Source organism: Chlorocebus sabaeus, chromosome 25, assembly GCF_047675955.1.
Source record: "Chlorocebus sabaeus isolate Y175 chromosome 25, mChlSab1.0.hap1, whole genome shotgun sequence".
Classification (NCBI taxonomy): Eukaryota; Metazoa; Chordata; class Mammalia; order Primates; family Cercopithecidae; genus Chlorocebus; species Chlorocebus sabaeus.
Genome location: NC_132928.1, coordinates 62551657 through 62570997, shown reverse-complemented (window position 1 = coordinate 62570997; position 19341 = coordinate 62551657). Strand labels below are relative to the sequence as shown.

Below are 19341 nucleotides of genomic sequence, written 5' to 3'. Positions count from 1 at the left end.
ATTGGAGACTAGCCTGAGCAACAAGGTGAAACCCCATCTCTACTAAACTACAAAAATTAGCCAGGTGTGTCAGCGTGCGCCTGTAGTTCTTACTCAGGAGACTGAGGGAGGAGAATTGCTTGAACCCAGGAGGTGGAGGTTGCAGTGAGCCAAGATCGTGCCACTGCACTGCAGCCTGGGCGACAGAGCGAGACTCCATCTCCAAAATAATAATAATAATAATAATAATCTTGCACAAATATGGAGCACTCTTTCGATGTTATTTGTAAACCTGAGAAGGGTCTTAAAAAGCTCATCCCATGGCCTGAGGCACATTTAACATTTTCCATAATTTGAGACGAGAGTTATTCTGTGTTTAAAAACTTTATGCCGACAGCCATCTTGGGAATCCTTCATAGCTAGCCTAAATCCTTTCCACCCATTCAGTCAATATCCTCTTGTTCTGACATTACTGGCAATGAAGACATCTGGCTGGACTTTTTAATAATTTCCCATTGTAGGTTTAGAGGCTTCTGATGTTTGCAATCACCAGCTTTTTCACTTCCATCTGGAATAAATCCAGTTTCTTTTACTTCTTTCCACAGGCTTTATGCCTATTAGTGCTGCATCCCTCATTTTCTCTTCTGGAGGTCTTTGCATCCCTACTCAGTGAATGAGACCAAAGCACCAGGTAGGACATCTAAGCTGGGATGAGGAAGTTGAGAAGTGAAGCTCATTTTTAGAGTCTTCCAGCTCCCTCGATTTCTACTTCCTTGTCTAGGTCAGCATTCAGTATCACGTCTCCAGTTGCCCAGAGCCCACCCTCCTCCCAGTAGTTGTGGCTCTCCCATCCAGTCACACCCTTTGCCCTGTGCCTGTCATGCTGTGGACATTTTCTTTCTTCCATCCTCTCTCCCTTATTCTTCTTGTCAAGGCTGAGCTCTTCTGATGGTCAAGAAGAGCATCCATCGGATAAGCTAATTTTCTGTAAGGTGTTACTAACTAATTATGTATCAATGTGTTAACCTCCAGGGGTATACAAGTTAGAAGTGCAAGTGCCTTTACTTGCAAGGAAGGAATCATAACAATCTCTTGCATGATAGCACATGCATTGTCCTAAAGAAGATACCTCAACCTTCCCAAGAAGAATTGATAACTCTGTCCTTTGTGTCATCTACTACCCATGGCTTCCTGCCTCCTAGTGCTTCTCTCTCATAAAACTTTATCATACAATACAGCAGCATGGCCAAGAGCACAAATGCTGGAGCCAAACTATCCAGGTTGGCATCCTCTTTCTTACTTTTCCTAACTGTGTAACTTTACACAACCGAATTAGCTTCTCTGGACTTCAGTTTCCTCAACTGTAAAGTGAGCATCATCATATTATCTAACTCCAGGTTTTGAGAGGGTTGAATGACTTCACATAAGGTGCATATCCTTTACCCTGGGACATAAAGGACTCTACAGGCAATCTAGGTTGTCGTGTGTCTCTCCTCCACTGCCCTGTGTTTTCTCCATCTTCATATCCCCAGAGCTCAGCAAAGTGCCTAATATGTAAAAGGTCTCAATATGTGCTTTCTGACAGCAAATGAATGAGTTATAGAGAATTTAAGCTTACAGGATGGGTAGGATTTAAAACCAGAGAAACTTAGTGGAAGAACGTATTCAATGAATTGCTGGAAACTGACCAAAAGTAAAATAAAGGACCAAAGGAGCCCCAGAGATGGGAAGTGGAGCCTGCAAGATACCCCAGCTGGAAATGGGAGAGGTCATTTCCCCTCCCTAAGGGGGTCGGTATGGAGAGCCAGCTTGAGGTCTCGATGATTGCTTGTAAAAATTTAAGGTTTATTAAGAAGGTAATAAACGATCTCTTGAGAACTAAATGGAAAGTAATACATTGGAGGCTAATGAAATGCTTGATGGAACTGGCGGCTTGAGGCATACATAGCACATTATGTGAGCCCTTGGGAAACTGGCATTAATGCCTCCACTTAGGAAAATCCATTTGCTCAGAGAAACCACGTTCTTAGGGAGGAGATTCTGGAGGCCAGAAAGGACCCAGCCAGCCCCAGGACCAAGTACCATGCTCTGGTGTTGAGAAAGTGCTGGTCTCTAGGGAGAAGAAGGCAGTTCGCACACACAGGTTGATTTGTCCTTCCTTTATAGGCAGGGGGAATAGCCCCTGCAGGCTCTCAAACTGGCCCCCGAGAGAGGAGAGACTGAGAGGCTGGGAGGGAGGTGGTTTAGGACTCAATAAATGTTGAACCGTTCATTCAACATGATTCTTTAGGCATCTATAAATTCAAATCAATCCAATAAAATTCTCCCAATGTCCTAGTTTAGTGCAAGGCACCGGGAAAATGACCAGAGGTGTGTTCACACCCCATCTTGGAAGCCCACCAGGACCACCCCAGCCCTTCCTGCTGGCTAGCTTTCCCGAGCCACTTCCGGCAGATGTGTCCCAGGCACATGTAGTTCTCATGTTGATATGGGCTGTGCATCAGGCTCCTTCACTCAACAGATGGCAGGCTCCTTGGAGCAGGGTCTGAGTCTCAGACTTCTCTTATATCCACCACTCGCCGGCTCGACCCACAACGTGTCTACACTGAGCTGGGTCCTAATAAGGCCTTGTTGATTGAGTGGTCTGTGGCACAATCCCTGCTCAGGAAGCAGTCAGAGGTTGCTATCAGCCAGCATCCTAATAGAGCCTAATTAAGTGTTAAAGTGCAAGTGTTAAGAGAATGAGGTGTGTAGGGGGAGAGGGGAGGAGCTGAGTTAAAACCGGGAAAAGAGATTTAATGGGAAGGCTTATCAAGGAGGTAGAACTTGACATAGCTCCCAAGGGATTCAATTCACAGTGCAGGACTGCATATATAAGGGAATAAAGCAGGATGCAAAACTGTACATAAACAGTGTCCCAATCCCACACAATCACAGACAGAGAGAGAGCGAATATTTCTAGAAGAAAATATACCAAAATACAGTATTAATAGCAGTTATCTGTGGCTTCTGAGATCATGGACCAATCTGAGATTTCTTCTATGTGTACTTTCATTTCCCAAATGCTCTGCAACAAACATACAGCCCTCTTTTAACAATAAAGCCAACTAGGAGGTGAAGTAGTAGAGACAGTGAGGGCAGCCTATTTTGTCAGGAGCTCGCCTAACACTGGATGATGAGAAAGCTAAGACCAGAGGGGCACACAGGATCCTGAGCAGATTTCTTTAGCCCCTCTGGGATTGAAGATGGAGAGACAGGGGTGGGTTTGTAGGTTATAGGGAAGGTGCTCCCAGCAAGGAAGAGACTGAAAGTGCAGGAGACACCAGATGGAGCAAGACCTTAGCCTGGGAGGGGACCTGAGAGGTGGGGAAGGGCCAGGACACAGGTGGAAGGCCAGCTTTGCTCACAGGAAGTGTCACCTGTTCCCCAAGTGCAGACAGATATGTCGGTGGGCAGGTGCAGGGCGGGAGCTCTAGCCAATGGATAAACATTTTATGCTCCTCTCCCAGTGAACTTTGTGATGGCCTTAATGGGAAGCGTCTGTCTGTCGCCATGTTCTGCCCATGCCTGGTGTTTATGGCATCCCTGACTCAGCAGGGCAGAAAAGGAGGAAGCAGCCCAAAGGTCACTGGGTAGGAGAGGAGAGGGAGACACCTCAGGGAGGAGGCGGGTTCCAAGCTTGACGGTTGGTGCCCCAGGCAGAAAGGAGAAAGGGTGATCTGGGAACAGAGACAAGCCCCACAGAGCAAGCAAAGAGAAGACGATGGAGGGCACAACCTGAGTGCTGCCAACCTGGGGTGGCTTGAGGGGCAACTGAACTTCCCCGCAAGTCCACTATGTCCTACACCAGCTGTTGGGATACTGAAACTTCCACCATTGACAGAAGGCACAGAAGCTCCTGCTAAAATGCAGGTGATGTCTGAGAGGCAGGGAAGACACACTAAGTGACTTTCTCTAAGTCACCTTAACCTGTGGATTAATCCATCTCCCTAACTAGCTAACGCCTCTTATCTATGAAACCCAGGAAAGGAAAGTGAGGCAGGACCATTCTGAGAGAAGCAAGTAAGATTAGGAACGCGGAGCTTGGAGACAAGCAGGGGCAGCCTGGTGGAGGAAGAAAAGCAGGAAAGGCAGGATAGGAAGTGGTGAAGCCAGCCAGCCTGTTGCCGGGGGCGATTCAGAAGGGTCTGCACTCATTCATTAACACCTATCCAGCAAATGGCTGCTGGGAGCCCGTGTCCTGGGCACTATGCCAGACTCCGAGAATACAACGTGGGGCAGTGACAGATGCAGTTCGTGCTCTCACACGTTCACTGTTCCAGGGAAGTCAGATGGTAATAAATAAATAATCATAGAAAGAAATATAAAACCACCATAGTAACAAGTGTCATGCATTTGATGGGAGGATATAACAGAGAGGGTACCCTGAGGAAGGGCCTTTTGAGCTGAGATTGAATCATAAGCAGGAGTGAACCATGAGAAAATAGGAAAAGAGGTGTGAGGGAAGGGCATCGTGCAGAGGTCAGGGGGTGGCAGAAGGCGAGGCATGTTTCAGAAACTAACACAAGCCAGTGTGTAGCTATGGCACCAGGGAGGTTTCTTGGGGGTACATGATTCCCCATATGATATCCTTTAGCCTCCCACTATCAATCCAAGTAAACTTGTCCAAATACAAAACAAATAAAAACAGCTTCCTTGTCTCATCCAAGTAGTTGAGGACAAATCCTGCTATGCGCCCTTTCAGCCAGATTTCCTGCCCCCATCAAGACCCTCCTACAAGCAACTCAAATCACACCATACGTGGCCAGTGCAGCCAGAAATGTGGGCTGGGCCTGGCCCTTATCGGCCATGACAACGATCTGAGTCTTTATCCTAACAGTCATGGGAAGTTACAGAAGGGCTTTAAGCAGAGGTAGTGACATGGTCATGATTTTATTTTACAAGATCATTCTGGCTCCAGGGTGGAGAGCAGTTAGCAGAAGGGCAAACAGACTCAGGAGGCAAGCGAGGCAGCTGTGGGAGTAGCTTAGGCGAGGCAGTGTAGAGCGTGAGGTGACAGAGGAAATGGAGAAAAACGGGCAGACTGAAGAAATGCTGGAGAGCTAAAATCATCACACAAAGTGATGATCTGAATTTGTAGGTGGGGGACAAAGAGATCAAGGGTGATGTGGCAGTTTTAAAATGTGGTACCCAAATTCTTTTAAACTGTTCTCGTGAAAAGGTGTTCTTATTCTCTCCCTTGAGTTGGGTTCTGTGACTGCTTCTCAACAGAATATGGCAGAAGCGATGCTGGGTCAGTTTCTGGGCTTTGCCTTAAGAAACCAGCAGCTTTAACTTCTTGTCTCTTTAGATGTTTACTCTTGAAATCCAGCCATCACGTTACGAGGAGGCACAAGCTCGTCTGTGGAGAGGCCACTGGAGAGAGGAACTAGACTATATACCCGTTTGTTAGCCAGTGAGTGCATCATCTTGGAAGTGGGTCTTCCAATGCTGGTTAAGCCAACCCAGCTGATACTGCATAAAGCAAAGACAAGCTGTCCCTGCCAAGCACCACCCAAATTGCTAATTTAAGAGCAAAATAAATGATTATTATTATTTTAAGTCACTAAATGTTGGAGTGATTTATTACACAGCAACAGAAAATGTAACAGATAACTGCTAGGTTTCTGGTTTTCCTTCCTGAATGGACAGTTTGTCATTTATTGAGAGAGGTTTGGGGACCTAGGTTTGGGGACAAAGATCGTGAGTTTTGTTTTCAGTTTGAGAGTTTGCAGTGTTCCACAAATCTAGGTTGAGAAGTCACGTGGGCTGTGGGACTAGTGAGACAATAGCTCAGGAGAGATGCTGGGTTTGAAGACAGAAATTTATAAGTCAGCTGGGAATGGGTGGCAACTAAAGCTTTGGAAGTGGAGGTGGATGTAGAGTGACAAAAGGAGAGCCTGGGGGACTCTGACATTTCATGGCAGGGCAGAGGAGAATGAGGCTGCTAAGGAGACATGGAAAGATCAAGTCCAGAGATGCAGGAGGAGAACAAGGAGAGGAAGTCTCATGGGAACCAACAGAATAGAGTGTTTCAGGAACGAGGCAGAGATTAGCCAGGTCAAACACTGCCAGGATTACAAGTACATACTGGGCCAGGCACACTTTCCCCAGGCTTCCTGGTGACCAGCATCACAATAGGCAGCATGGTTGTATTACCAAAAAGCCCTGAGAAGGGACTCTGCTGGGCAAAGGCAAGATGAGGATCACACCTGTGCCTATGAACCAATTCTTCCCTATGGCCTTGCTTCTCAGATTCTGTGGTACCTGGACCAGGAGTATCATCCTCTGGGAGCTCATTAGAAATGCAGAATGTCAGGTCCTACCCTGGACATACTGAAGCATCTGATTTTAACAAGATCCTTAGATGACTTGTATGCACACTAATGTGGGAGAATGCATACAATTGAGCCTCCTAAATTGAGGGAATTGGACAGTAACTCAGAGAAGCAGCCAGATGATGCAAAACAGAGCTGAAAGTCACATGCAGTGTATTAGAGGCAACTGTTCATTAAACCGACTTTTCCTCAAGTTCCAGTTTGTGTCTCTACACCTAGACTGCACATCAGAATCACCTGGGTAACTTTTCAACAACCAGAGAGAAACCCAGACCCTGCCCCTCTGGATCCTGACTCAGAAGGTATGGGGGAGACTGGGCATCTGTATTTTCACTTCCCAGGTGACTCTGATGGGCAACTAAGGTTGAAAGCCACTGGCCTAAACTATTATTCTTCCTCTTTTGAACACCTACCCCTCTTAAATGGACCATTCATTACATCCTTTCTCCATTGAGGCTGGGACTGAGACTAGAGTAGGACATTTTAATCCTGATTGCATCTCTGACAGGCAGGCACCTTTCTCCCAGGTTAAAGTTCTCCTGAGTTTTTCTCATTTAACTTAGAAAAACAAGGAAGCTTTCTCTCATTCTAGGAAGGTGGGGTGTGTAAGTAAGTGTGTGTGAGAGAGAGATTGGGTCTTCAAAAGTTTCACTGTCTCTGAGCAGAGCTGTTCAGTGACTTTTTTCTCTTGGAGCTTTCCTCTTTATGTATCCCTTTTCATGCAGCTGTACATGGCAGCACATCAAATCTTTCATGAAGTCTGGTGGCTGAAAAAAAATCCTGAAATGGAAGTGCCTTGATTTTGTGCACACATTGGAGCATTTTCTCTAACAGCCTTGTGGAGGGGGCAGCACATGGCGGCTTTTTGGGTAATAATTTAGGGTTCGTCCACACTGACCTCTGACTCCCTTTCTTGGCATGTGTCTACCATCTCAGAGCTCTCAGATGATTGGTCACCAAAGTCTACTAATTTTCTGTAACTTACATTTCTCCACAGTAATAACAATAACTGCACTCATAACTGGCATTTATTGAGTGGTTATTATGTGTCAGGTACTGTTCTAAGATTTTTACATGTGCAAACTCATTTAGTACCTATAATAGCCCTGTTGGGGCACAGTGTGAATTTTACACCCTCTCCATTTCAGACTAGAAGACTATGCAAGAAGACTTTAGCAAGGTGAAGTCATTTGCCCACACCATACTCAGTTAAGAGGCAATGGGGTCAGCCCCCTTTGATCTCTTAGAATGGCAGTGGAGTGTCAGGAGGGACGCGTGGAGCATTTCCCAGGCATGGAGGTCTGTTTTGTCACTGACTCTGTTTAGAATTGTCAGCACATGGTAATCATAAAAAGCAGATCATCAGTGGCTCATGTCTGTAATCCCAGCACTTTGGGAGGTAGAGGCAGGCAGATAGCGAGGTCAGGAGTTCAAGACCAGTTTGGCCAGCGTAGTGAAACCCTGTCTCCACTAAAAATACAAAAAATTAGCCACACATGGTGGTGCAAGCCTGTAAGCCCAGCTACTCAGGAGACTGAGGCAGGAGAATTTCTTGATCCTGGGAGGCGGAGGTTACAGTGAGCTGAGATCACACCACCACTGCACTCCAGCCTGGGCAACAGAGCAAGACTCTGTCTCACAGAAAAAAAAAAAAAAAAGCTGACCAACTCTTAGTCGGTTTTAAACTCTCTAGTTTAAAAGCACCGCCTTACGTTTGTGTCCCCTGCATGGGACCCTAAGAATAGCTTCTGCTTCCTCAACACCACTTGAGTCCTGGGACCCGTTCATCAGCGCAGTGCTTCCCTGCCCAGGTCTTAGCAAAATCAATTCCTGGGAAAGGTCAGATGGGAAGAGAAAGAAGAGAGAAGCCCAGTAGGTCCTCTGGAACCCAACTCAAACTCCACCTCCTCCAGGAAGCCTTTCCTAATGTCCCTGCTCCTAGCTGGGTCTCCCCTACCTGCGCAAAGGAGGAGGTGGTGTCCTCTCATGACGCATGGTGGGGAGGACTGCCTGGTTGCTTTTGTTCAACCTTTGAAGGTCTTCCTTGCTCACCTGCAGTGACAATGACTATTTCACTATTTGGTAAACTCTGTCTATATGCCTCGAGTTGACCCCCAAGCCTGGCTTTTCCTGCCCCACTGCTCTGGTCCCTTCTTCCTCTTAATGTAGGATATGGAGGAAGAAACGGTGGTGGGCAAATGATTCTCGGCTGGGCAGGCTGTGGGGATGTATGGGGCGGAGGTAGAAGACACTCCATCAGTGTGTCTGAAAACATGCCCAAGACTTGTTCTGCTGGGTGCGTTCCCCAGGGGCCACCTGCCTTCTCATAGGAAGAAGCAAACTGTCCTGTTCCAGGCAATTCAGAGTTAAGGCCACTTTTCCCTCCAAGCTGGGTGAGCATTTCGTTTTAAGATCTTTTTTCTAAGCCAAATTTTCTTCTTTTTATTCATGCATGGGTTGCAGCCAGACTACAAGTGTGGGGCTATGTGTTGGGAGTTGGGGTGGTGCAGGTGTGGAGCAGCTTCTGGCTTACCAGGAGAAGATGGGAGAATCACTGGCCTAGTCAGGAAGGAAGGGTGTTTCCTTCAGCCTCCCTCCCTCAGGCCCTGAAGCATCCTCCTTGCCTGAATCTGATGGCTGAGATAGGCCCAATTATCACTAATCATTCCAGACTCCTCACTTCCATGGCGCCTGCACAAACTATGTGCTCAGTAAAGAGTTGTTCGGATAAAGGAATGAGCCAACCAGTCCATCTTGGTGGATGATGAGGGGCTTTCTGCCTTCAGTCCGATGGACTTGAGCCAGCCTGAGCTAACGATCTTACCCAGATCTTCCTCCAAACCATGTGATCCAGCCCTTCCCCAGCAGCAGGCTGCCCTTCCCTCAAGAGCCCCAACACCAGGTGTTGAGAGATGAGCGTATCTAGGACCTGGGAGAACCAAGATGAGCTGTAGGCCACGTGGTCCTGAGCTTTCCTGTGTATGCTAAAAAGTGAGCTCTAAACCAGTCTCCTGGTTTCCACTTCCCGAGGCTTAGTGCTCCTGAGATTCCTGGTATAACTCTTCTCCTCCCCATTGCTGCTGGATCCTGGAAGCCCTCAACAGTGTCTGAATTGCAAGGTGATGGCCAAATACACTAAACCAAAGACATTCCTAAACTTTCCCAAACCCTGCATCTCTCAACTTCCCTCTCTCCATTCTATTTCCTTCTGATGCCCAGCAAAATAGTTGGAACCTTAATGCCAAGACTTCCATTCTAACCCTTAGACACTCCATAGGTCCCCACACAACACTGTGCTATTAAGCACTTGATTTGGATTCAACCATATACTCATGAATGTTTGATTTTATTCTGGGAGGTTTCCCTCCCAGAGGGAAATGCTCCGAGTTCCAGAGTTTTCAATGACCAGGGTCCCAGAAGGGGCAAGGAGCTTTGGCCTTTGGAAAAGACCCTTCTAGATTGTTGTTTGTTTTCAGGGTTTGAATCTTCTCTTGCTCTGCGAATGATACTGGATAAGTTGCATTGTCTCTTCTGCCTCAGTTTCCCATCTTTTTCTCTGGTTTTAACACAAACGTTAATATACTAGATAATGAACATATCTAGATCCACACACCCTGGATTTTCTAGGACAACTCGGATTTCAAATACTTTGTCCCCACTGTCAAATTCTGTGTCTGATCCTATAATCTAATTTGGGATAAGAAAATATGGTCTTGAGAATACTTTGAATTCTTCGTTTCAGCAATGGGCTAGAATGTTATTTACTAATATGCAAATAAAAGCCATTCTGATTCCGGGCACTGGCCCGGAATGTGTAATTCTGCCCAGCAGGAACACCGCTGTGTTGCTGGAAGCCCTTCCTGGGAAGGCTCTGGGAGAGCCTCTCCTTCAGCCCTAGGTCCCCATGTCTCACCCACCCCTGGGCGCTGGACAGAAAAGGGGCCTACTCACCTGCACAGAGCGTCCACAGCACAGGCCACATCTTCCCCACCATGGTCTTGCTTCTTCTCTGCCCTAAACCTAGCCTGTCACTGGCAGCCATCTGACAGGTCTGAGCTGTCTGGTTAAGGCAGCCTCTGGCCTGGCCCAACTGGAGGTCCCTGCAGTTTTCCTTCCCACCCACCTCTGCCCAGCCTCAGCTGGATTGGCAGGTGAGTTCCTCAACTAGATTGGCAGGTGAGCTGGGGCTGGGCTCATGCGTCACCTATTCCAAAGGTCCCATGCGGAGTCTTCCCTACTTCCCTCGAGTTCCCCTTAAACCAGCCACCTCCCCTGCCTTCTCCCTACTTAGCAGGTGTACAAAGTCCTAGACTGCTCACAAAGGGGTAGGCTTTATAACTGACAGGAAATAAACAATAAAAAGAGAAATACCCTCAGAGGTAGGGTTCCAAGCTAGTAAAAGAAAGGTGTTGCCCATATTTGCTGAAACACTTCAAAACACAATGTGATCTGTTTCTTTACTTCTCTCCTCTTCTACAACCTCCACCCCACAGTGCGCTAGAGATATAGTCATGAAGAAAACAGGAAATCTCTCCCCTCAGAGTTTATATTCTGATTGGGAAAGTAGCAAGTTCATAAGTGAAAGAAGATCATCTTGGGGACGTGTGACCAACTCCTCTCAGTTTTCCTAGGACTGTCCCAGTTTTCAAACCAAAAGGAACCCCCTCAGTCCCGAGCAAATTGGGATGATGGTCACCCTACTGAAAGAATGATCAGTGGTGTGGGACTATAATTCTCCAGGAGCAGCGGCTGTTGCTGGTTTCTTCCAGAGATATTCTAGATATATGACAGAATAAGCACAAATGATAGTGTGCCATATACATTGTTCTGCAATGATTTATTCATTTTTCATTTAATGAAAGGTTTTAGAAAACTTTTTGTATTGGTATGTATAAAACCACCATTATCTATTTAAAATGGGGATATTTCACTGTATATGCGTGACATGATTTATTTAACCAAACTACTTTTAAGATTGTTTTTCCCCATCTTTCACAATTAAGAAAAGATTGCAACCAATATCTGTTATGTGTACGATATTTCACACGTGTTGTGATTATACATGTAAGATAAATTCTTAAAAGTAAAATTTCTGAAATGACTCACTGAAAGGTTATATGTATTTGTAATTTTTATAGATTTTGCTAAACTAGCTACCAAGAGAATTTTGCAGACTATGCTCCTACTAGCAGCATATGAGGATGACTATCTCCCCACACACTCACTAACACAGCTACCAAATGTTTATGACACAGTTATCAAACTTTCTGCTCATCGCCAATCTAAATGAACATGATATCCCAGTGTGTCCGGAATTGGTGGATTCTTGGTTTCACTGACTTCAAGAATGAAGCCTCAGACCCTCGAAGGGAGTGTTACAGTTCTTAAAGATGGAGTTTGTTTCTTCAGATGTTTAGATGTGCCCGGGGTTTCTTCCTTCTCATGGGTTCACGGTCTCTTCCTTCTCATGGGTTTGTGGCTTCGCTGCCTTTGGAAGGAAGCTGCAGACCTTTGCAGTGAGTGTTATAGTTCTTAAAGCCAGCGCATCTGGAGTTGTCTGTTCCTTCTGGTGGGTTCGAGGCCTCACTGGCTTCAGGAGTGAAGCTGTAGACTTTCGCGGTTAGTGTTACAGTTCATAAAAGCGGCATAGACCCAAACAGTGAATAGCAGCTACATTTATTGCCAAGAGTGAAAGAACAACCTTCCCACACCTGAAGCGGACCCCACCAGGATGCCCGGCTGGCTCGAACAGCCTGCTTCTATTCCCTTATCTGACCCCACCCACATCCTGCTGATTGGTCCATTTTACAGAAAATTGATTGGTCCGTTTTAGAGAGAGCTGATTGGTCCATTTTACAGAGAGCTGATTGGTCCATTTTGACAGAGTGCTGATTGGTACATTTACAATCCTTTAGCTAGACACAAAAATTCTCCAAGGCCCCACTAGATTAGCTAGACACAGAGCACTGATTGGTGCGTTTACAAACTTTGAGCTAGACAGAGTGCTGATTGGTGCATTTACAATCCTTTAGATGCAGAAGTTTTCCAAGTCCCCACTAGATTAGCTAGACACAGAGCACTGATTGCTGTGTTTACAAACCGTGAGCTAGACACAGAGTGCTGATTGTTGCATATACAATCCTCCAGCTAGACATAAAAGTTCTTTAAGTCCCCACCCAACTCAGGAGCCCAGCTGGCTTTGCCTAGTGGATCCCATGCGGGGCCCACAGACGGAGCTTGCCGGCCAGTCCCGTCCCACAGACGGCACTCCTCAGCCACTGGGCGGTTGATGGGATTAGGCACCCTGGAGCAGGCAATGGCGCCCATCAGGGAGGCTCGGGCCATGCAGGAGCCCACGGTGGGGGCGGGGGGAGGGCTCTGGTATGGCGGGCTGCAGGTCCCGAGCCCTGCAGCTTGGAGAAGCGGCTGAGGCCCTGCGAGAATTCCAGCGGGCGCTGGGGGGCCAGCAGTGCTGGGGGACCCTGCGCACCCTCGCTAAGCTCCTCACTGCCCAGGGCCTGCAGCGCTGCCTGGCCACTCCCAGTGCCGGCCGCTGAGCCTGTGCCCACTGGGAACTCGCGCTGGCCTGCGAGTGCTGTGCGCGCATCCCCAGTTCTCACTGGGGCCTCTCCAAAGAGAGGGAGCCGGCTCAGGTCTCAACCAACCCAGAGAGGGTCTCCCAGAGTGCAGTGGCAGGCTGAAGGGCTCCTCAAGCACGGCCAGAGTGGATGCCAAGGCTAAGGAGGCGCCGAGACTGATCGAGGGCTACTAGCACATTGTCGCCTCTCACCATGTATATATAATTTACTTTTAAAAATTATTGGTGAAATTAGGCCAGGTGCGGTGGCTCACACCTGTAATCCCAGCACTTTGGGAGGCTGAGGTGGGCAGATCACAAGGTCTGGAGATAGAGACCATCCTGGCTAACACGGTGAAACTCCGCCTCTACTAAAACTACAAAAAATTAGCCGGGCATGGTGGCGGGAGCCTGTAATCCCAGCTACTTGGGAGACTGAGGCAGGAGAATGGTGAACCCAGGAGGCAGAGCTTGCAGTGAGTCAAGATGGTGCCACTGCACTCCAGCCTGGGCGACAGAGCAAAACCCCATCTCAAAAAAAAAAAAAAAAAAAAATTTATTAGTGAAATTGAAAATATTTTAATATAGTTGTGCATCATATATATATATTGAGACTAGGTAGCTCATTTGCCCATATTTCTTTTTTTAATAAATTTTAAAAAATATATAGAGAGTCTTGCTACGTTTACCAGGCTGGTCTGGAATTCCTGGGCTCAAGCAATCCTGCCTCAGCCTCCCAAAGTGCTGGGATTACAGACATGAGCCACCACATCCAGTCGTTTGGCCATATTTCTATTGAGTTGTTGATCTTTAGCTTGTTGACTTCTAGCAGCCCTTTGTACATTAGGGAAAGGAACTTTTGGATGTGATAAGCATTGCAAATATTTCCCCTAGCATTTCTTTGTGTTATGAATTCATAATATCCTACATGAATTATTGTTATCAATCCTTTTGACTGCTAGGTTTGGTTGACATACAAAATTTGTCGTTTTCTGTTTATTACATTTCATTCAGGCACCTTGTTAAATTCTCTTATTATATGTAATAATTGTTCAGCCCCAACATTTTATAATATCTTTGCCAAATTATTCTTCCTAACACACAGCCCTGATGCTATTACTTGTCTGCTCGGGTCCTATCACTGACTCTGCAGAACCTAACAAATTGGCTTTTAAGGTATTCTAGCATTTGTTCTCAAACACAGTCTACCTTCCAGAATTTGTAATTTATGCTCTGACTAAGGTAGACATCTTTTCATACCCAGAACTCATACTTCCTTACCCCCAAAACTTTGTCGATGCCACCCCCTCGGTAATTCCCTTCCCCTACTATATCTGCTGTTATAATCTTACTTGTCCTTTAGAAGCCAGCTCATTTATCACCACTGCTTCTATGAAGTCTTTCCTGATTTCTTCAGTCAGAAGGGCTCTTTCTCACCTTTGAACTCACACAGCACTCTGAATCTCTTTTAGGACACTACATTCTGTCTTATGCTTGAGTTATTTTTGGTCTGTGCCTCATTCCTCCTAATAAACAGTGAGCTCATTCATTCAGCCATTCCGAATGATACTATATACCAGGCATCGTTCCACCTAACTAGGAAGAAAGACAACTTTAAGCTACATGTCTTACCAACTTTGGTCAAGTACAGTGCCATATGTAGTAGGTAATCAATGAATATCTGTAAGTGGGTAAATGGATGGATGGATAAATTAATGAAAAGATGACTATAGTATGTGTGGGATGAGAGGTGTGGGCTATTTGGCTTTGCTTTGATCATAGTGATGGTAGAGGGGGTAGTGGGGTAAGATAGCTTATTTGACATTTATGAAGCTCACAGAATTCTTATGTCACCAGGGTTGCCAATCCATCATCACCTCGGGGTGTGAGTAGAGGGGAGGAAACATGGAGGGTGAGGACAACTGTTCAGTTGACCATCCAGAGACATGTCTATTAAAAGAAATGTAGGTGGGGAACGGTGGCTCACACCTGTAATCCCAGCACTTTGGAAGGCCAAGGTGGATGGATCACTTCAGCCCAGGGGTTGGAGACCAGCCTGGGCAACATAGTGAGACCCCATCTCTACAAAAAATTTAAAAATTATCTGAGTGTGGAGGCATGTGCCTGTACTCCCAGCTACTCAGGAGGCTGAGGTGGGAAGATCACCTGACCCTGAGAGGTTGAGGCTACAGTGAGCTGTGATGGCTCCACTGCACTCTCACCAGGGCAACAGAGTGAGACCCTGTCTAAAAATAAAGAAAAAGAAATGTAATCCTTGTTGCAAGCAATGACTACTCTTTAATTGTACCACAGTACTCTCCCAATATCTACCTGTTGAGGAACCTTTCCATTCTAATCTGGTCTTTTATTTAGGCCTCTGAGGTTGACACGCGGCTGTGGTAAGTTTTTTATTCTTCTGTATCTTTGGATTTAGACTCTCTTCTGGAAGAACTTTGAATAGGCGGTCCCAGGCAAGAGGGTTTGAAGAGAGAGCCCAGAGAAAAGCTGTTTTTTAGGTTCTCCATCTACCATGCACAAACGTCTTCCAATTCTGCTGCTAAATATCAGTGTTTGGAGAATCAGCCAGGAGGGAAAGAGTTAAGTGAGGACTGCTTTGGGGCCTGGGTCTGGAGCCTGCATTCCTTCCTCCCAGAGATCTGCCAGCCTATGGGGCCAGAGGCTAAATTTAGAGGGTGGCTAAGGTTTCCTGTTAACAGCTGTCCTGCCCCTAGGAGAAGAAGCCCTGGAGAGAGGAGGTGGTTGGTTCCTGTCTCACTGGCCGAACTTCAGCTTCGGTCATTTCATCTGGGTCCCTCAGCCCTTGGTGGGGAACACCCAGGCAGGTTAGAGGTGAGTGTGCTTCTCCCCTCGTCAGTCCTGGTGAGCCCAGGACTTATAATACAAGGGGCAGCGGCTTTGTCCTGAGTGTCAGGGGACAGCCATGATGGCTGGGACCAGCTGCTGGTATACTTCATGTTCCTTAGTAGGCTCCAGGATGACGCCTGAGCCAATGGCCCTGCCTCCTGTGGCCTTGGTTAGAGTCAGCGAAGGCCAGCTGCGTCTTCCCCAGCAGAGACAAGGGGTGCACATGGGCGTAGGTGAGGGGTGTGTGTATATGCACACCCTATAATTTCAACTGAAAAATCTTGCTGGTCCGGGGAAGTCATTGTTCTTCAACTTCTTGGGCTGAGTTCAGGTAACCTGCTAGCTCCTCTGCCTGCTCCCTTGCTGGCATCTGTGGAAGGAGCCACACTGGCACCTCAATATTGTTACTTCAAGGTGGTCTCCCAATATGGTGGGGTGCACTTCTTGGTGTCCTGGTAACAGTGGCTGGGCCAGGTCTGACTGGGTTTTCCTTGCCGGTCCTTTGCCCACTGGGACCTTCCTATTCCTAGTTCCACTGAGATGACATCACCGACACACCTTATCCCCCGACAAAACCTCTGGAACCTAATTCCCTAACTGCCTTTTTCTTGCCAAACTTTCAGAGGTTGGCAGGTTGTCATGGCGACCAGCAAGGACCCAGAGGAGGAGCAGGTAGTCCCAAGTGAGGAGGACGAAGCCAACGTGAGGGCGGTGCAGGCCCACTACCTCCGGAGCCCCTCCCCTAGCCAGTAAGTGACCACTCATCTCCCACCCTCACAGCCATAGCTGGGAGGGGCTGGGGACAGGTTGGGCCATTGGCTCCAGGGAGCCTGCAGCCATCACCTCAGTTCACTCAATTAATATTGAGTACCTGTATGTGTCCTACTTTCTGGAGGAGGTAAATATGCAAATAGACTGATTGCAATGTGGCAGGTGTGTGCTAGATATTAATATGTCCAGGATCTAGTATGTGGTGGACTAGACACTAGGGAAGGGAACAACTGGACTTGGAAGGTCATAGGAGGCTTGGCTGGAAGAGATGATGATGGACCCAAACCTCAAAGGATGAGTAGGAATTTGGCAGTGCTTGATTCACTAGGACTGGGATATGGGGATGACATGCCATAGACTATAAGAAAAGGGATCAGGAGAGGAGAAGCCCATGAAAGCATTCCCTAGCACTAAAATAGCTTTTTATCCGTAATCAAGCTGTGTCTTTAAACTGGGAGATGTGCATTCCTGGGGCAAGTGGCAAGATGCCAAGGGGCATGAGGCATCTTCCTGGAGAGTCCTCTTTTTACCACAAGTAATTTGAAACTTCTTTTACATTAAAATCTTCGACGTTATGTTATCATGTAGAATGAAAAAAATGTTCTTAACGTTTTAAGACAAACCACGAGACATTAAAGAAATATCGTGCTTAATTGCCTGCTGAAACAATACTGTGTGTGCCTGTCCATTTTCTTTTGTCATAAATCGTAACAGGAGACCTGACTTTTAATTATATCTCTGTCACCAAAATGGCATGAAGAATAACTTAAATGATTAACCCTTTAGTTGGAAACAACTAACTAAAACATGTGAAATTAACTTCCCCTCTAAGAATTTATCATTCTGCTTGACATCACTTTTCTTCGATTCTCTTGGGGTCTTGCTGGCTCCTCCCTCCTGTGGTTCAAAAGGCTTCCCCAGTAGAGTAAGACGGGAACAAGGGCAGGTGCTCAGCACTCATGGGCCAGCACACTTAGCCCAAATGGAGCTTAGAGACTTCTCCTTTAAAATTCAGCATTATGTTGGGAGTCCAAGGCGGGAGGATCACAAGGTCAGGAGATTGAGCCCAAAGCCTGGCCAATATAGTGAAACCCCATCTCTACTAAAAATACAAAACTTAGAGAGGTGTGGTGGTAGGTGCCTGTAATCTCAGCTACTCAGGAGGCTGAGGCAGGAGTATCACCTGACCCCGGGAGGCAGAGGTTTCAGTGAGCCGAGATCGTGCCATGGAACTTCAGCCTGGGTGACAGAGCGAGACTCATCTCAAAAAAAAAAAGAAAGAAAGAAAAGAAAAGAAAATTCAGCATTATGGTCTCACTTAGGAAAACTGCCAGGATTGAGAGATTTAACATATGTTCTCCTCTCTTGTATACCCCCCAATAAGGCAGAGGTCGCTTCGTGTGTGGTTGGGATAGGTGACAGTTTCATGTATTGCTAAGGGTAATGTTAGCTATTATATCTAAAGGACATTTCTTTCTTGCTCAAACAAGTTCCAAAACAGGTACCTGAGCAGTGATTCAAGAACTAAGACTCCTTCTATCTTGAGGGTTCACCCGTTAAACGTGGCTTCTAAAGTCACAATGCTCATCAGTATCCACATAAAATGGAGATGAGCATGGAGAATTTCCCAGGAGGTTTTATGGTCCAGACCTGAAAATGGCCACTTCATTTTCACTCATATTCCATTGTCTAGAACTCAGCAAGGCCATGCTTTCTTGCAAGGAAGGATGGGAAATAAGGTCCATGAGCCCAAGAAAATGAGGAAATGAGTGTGTTGATAGTAGCAGTCTCAGTCACAATGTACTCCTCTAGTCAGTCAATCCATGTTACCTTTTTTCCCCACCTATAGAACATGTTTACTGCCTCCCAAGTGAGACAACTCAAAATCCCACTCACCAACTGCTGCATACATAGTTCCAGGCTAGGTTCTCCAATGGGTGTGCATTCTCTTCCTCAGGCCTGAATGCAACACCTTATGGTCAGATCAGGATAACTGCCAAAAACAGCTACCATTCTATAAAAGGAGGAAGAGGAAACACTGCAGTCATATAAATAATGAACATGTTGACCCAGGATGTGAGGAAACCTCCTACATTTGACCTTGATTTGTTTCTCTGAGAGGAATACCCTTGTCTGTTGTACTCTTTGACCTCTAGCTCTGCCTTCCTAGCTGTCTTGCTTGTCCATTATCCTCCATAGCCACGTTGAAGACATGTCTTCCTTGAAGGCTGTATAGCTTTTGCAGACTGTGTCCTGTTTATGAACATTTGGTGACTCAGGGGCTGTTTTAAGGCTTATGCCGCCCAAAAGCTTTTGGAAATTCCTGGTTTCTTTGAAAATACTACCCTTTCAATAACTCAATAGGTTTATGATCTGTGTAGATTAGACAGCTCCATGTGTTACTAACCACACTCAAAATTATTTCCTAGATACAGTTTTCAATCCTGATTCATTCATTTGCCTTTTTGTCTCAGTTTAATGTTAGTTATCTTGGGAGGTTGTCTGAAACTGTAAATGTGGGTGGGGAGTCCAGGATGCATGTTGTAATTTGTAGTGTAATTGTTAGAAAGTTTTGCAATAGAATGTATAGCTGACAAGCTAATGAAGGGAAGATAAAATAATAAAATATAATCATTCCAAAAGAAGAAAAGAAAGTAGAGAAAAAGAATACAGAAAAAGAACAACTTTTTCCATAAGAAACTATAGGTTAAAAAAAAAAGAAAGAAAAAGAAAAAGAAATAAGAAAATAGTAGGATAAATAGATTTAAGCTC

At 46.2% G+C, this 19341-nt stretch overlaps 2 protein-coding genes across 2 annotated transcripts in view; one reads left to right on the top strand and one right to left on the bottom strand.

Annotated features, from left to right (window-relative positions):
- Positions 1 to 10499, bottom strand: part of GPA33 (glycoprotein A33) — a 39467-nt gene extending 28968 nt beyond the window's left edge. The window contains exon 1 of the mRNA XM_007989666.3: positions 10308 to 10499. Within this exon, the coding sequence (XP_007987857.3) occupies positions 10308 to 10398 (91 nt within the window). The 5' untranslated portion in view covers positions 10399 to 10499. The remainder of the gene's footprint in view (positions 1 to 10307) is intronic.
- A 4846-nt stretch (positions 10500 to 15345) lies between these two features.
- The window catches only part of STYXL2 (serine/threonine/tyrosine interacting like 2), a 39320-nt gene continuing 35324 nt past the window's right edge, over positions 15346 to 19341 (top strand). The window contains exons 1-2 of the mRNA XM_007989665.3: positions 15346 to 15783; positions 16422 to 16547. Coding sequence (XP_007987856.3) covers positions 16438 to 16547 — 110 coding nt within the window. The 5' untranslated portion in view covers positions 15346 to 15783; positions 16422 to 16437. The remainder of the gene's footprint in view (positions 15784 to 16421; positions 16548 to 19341) is intronic.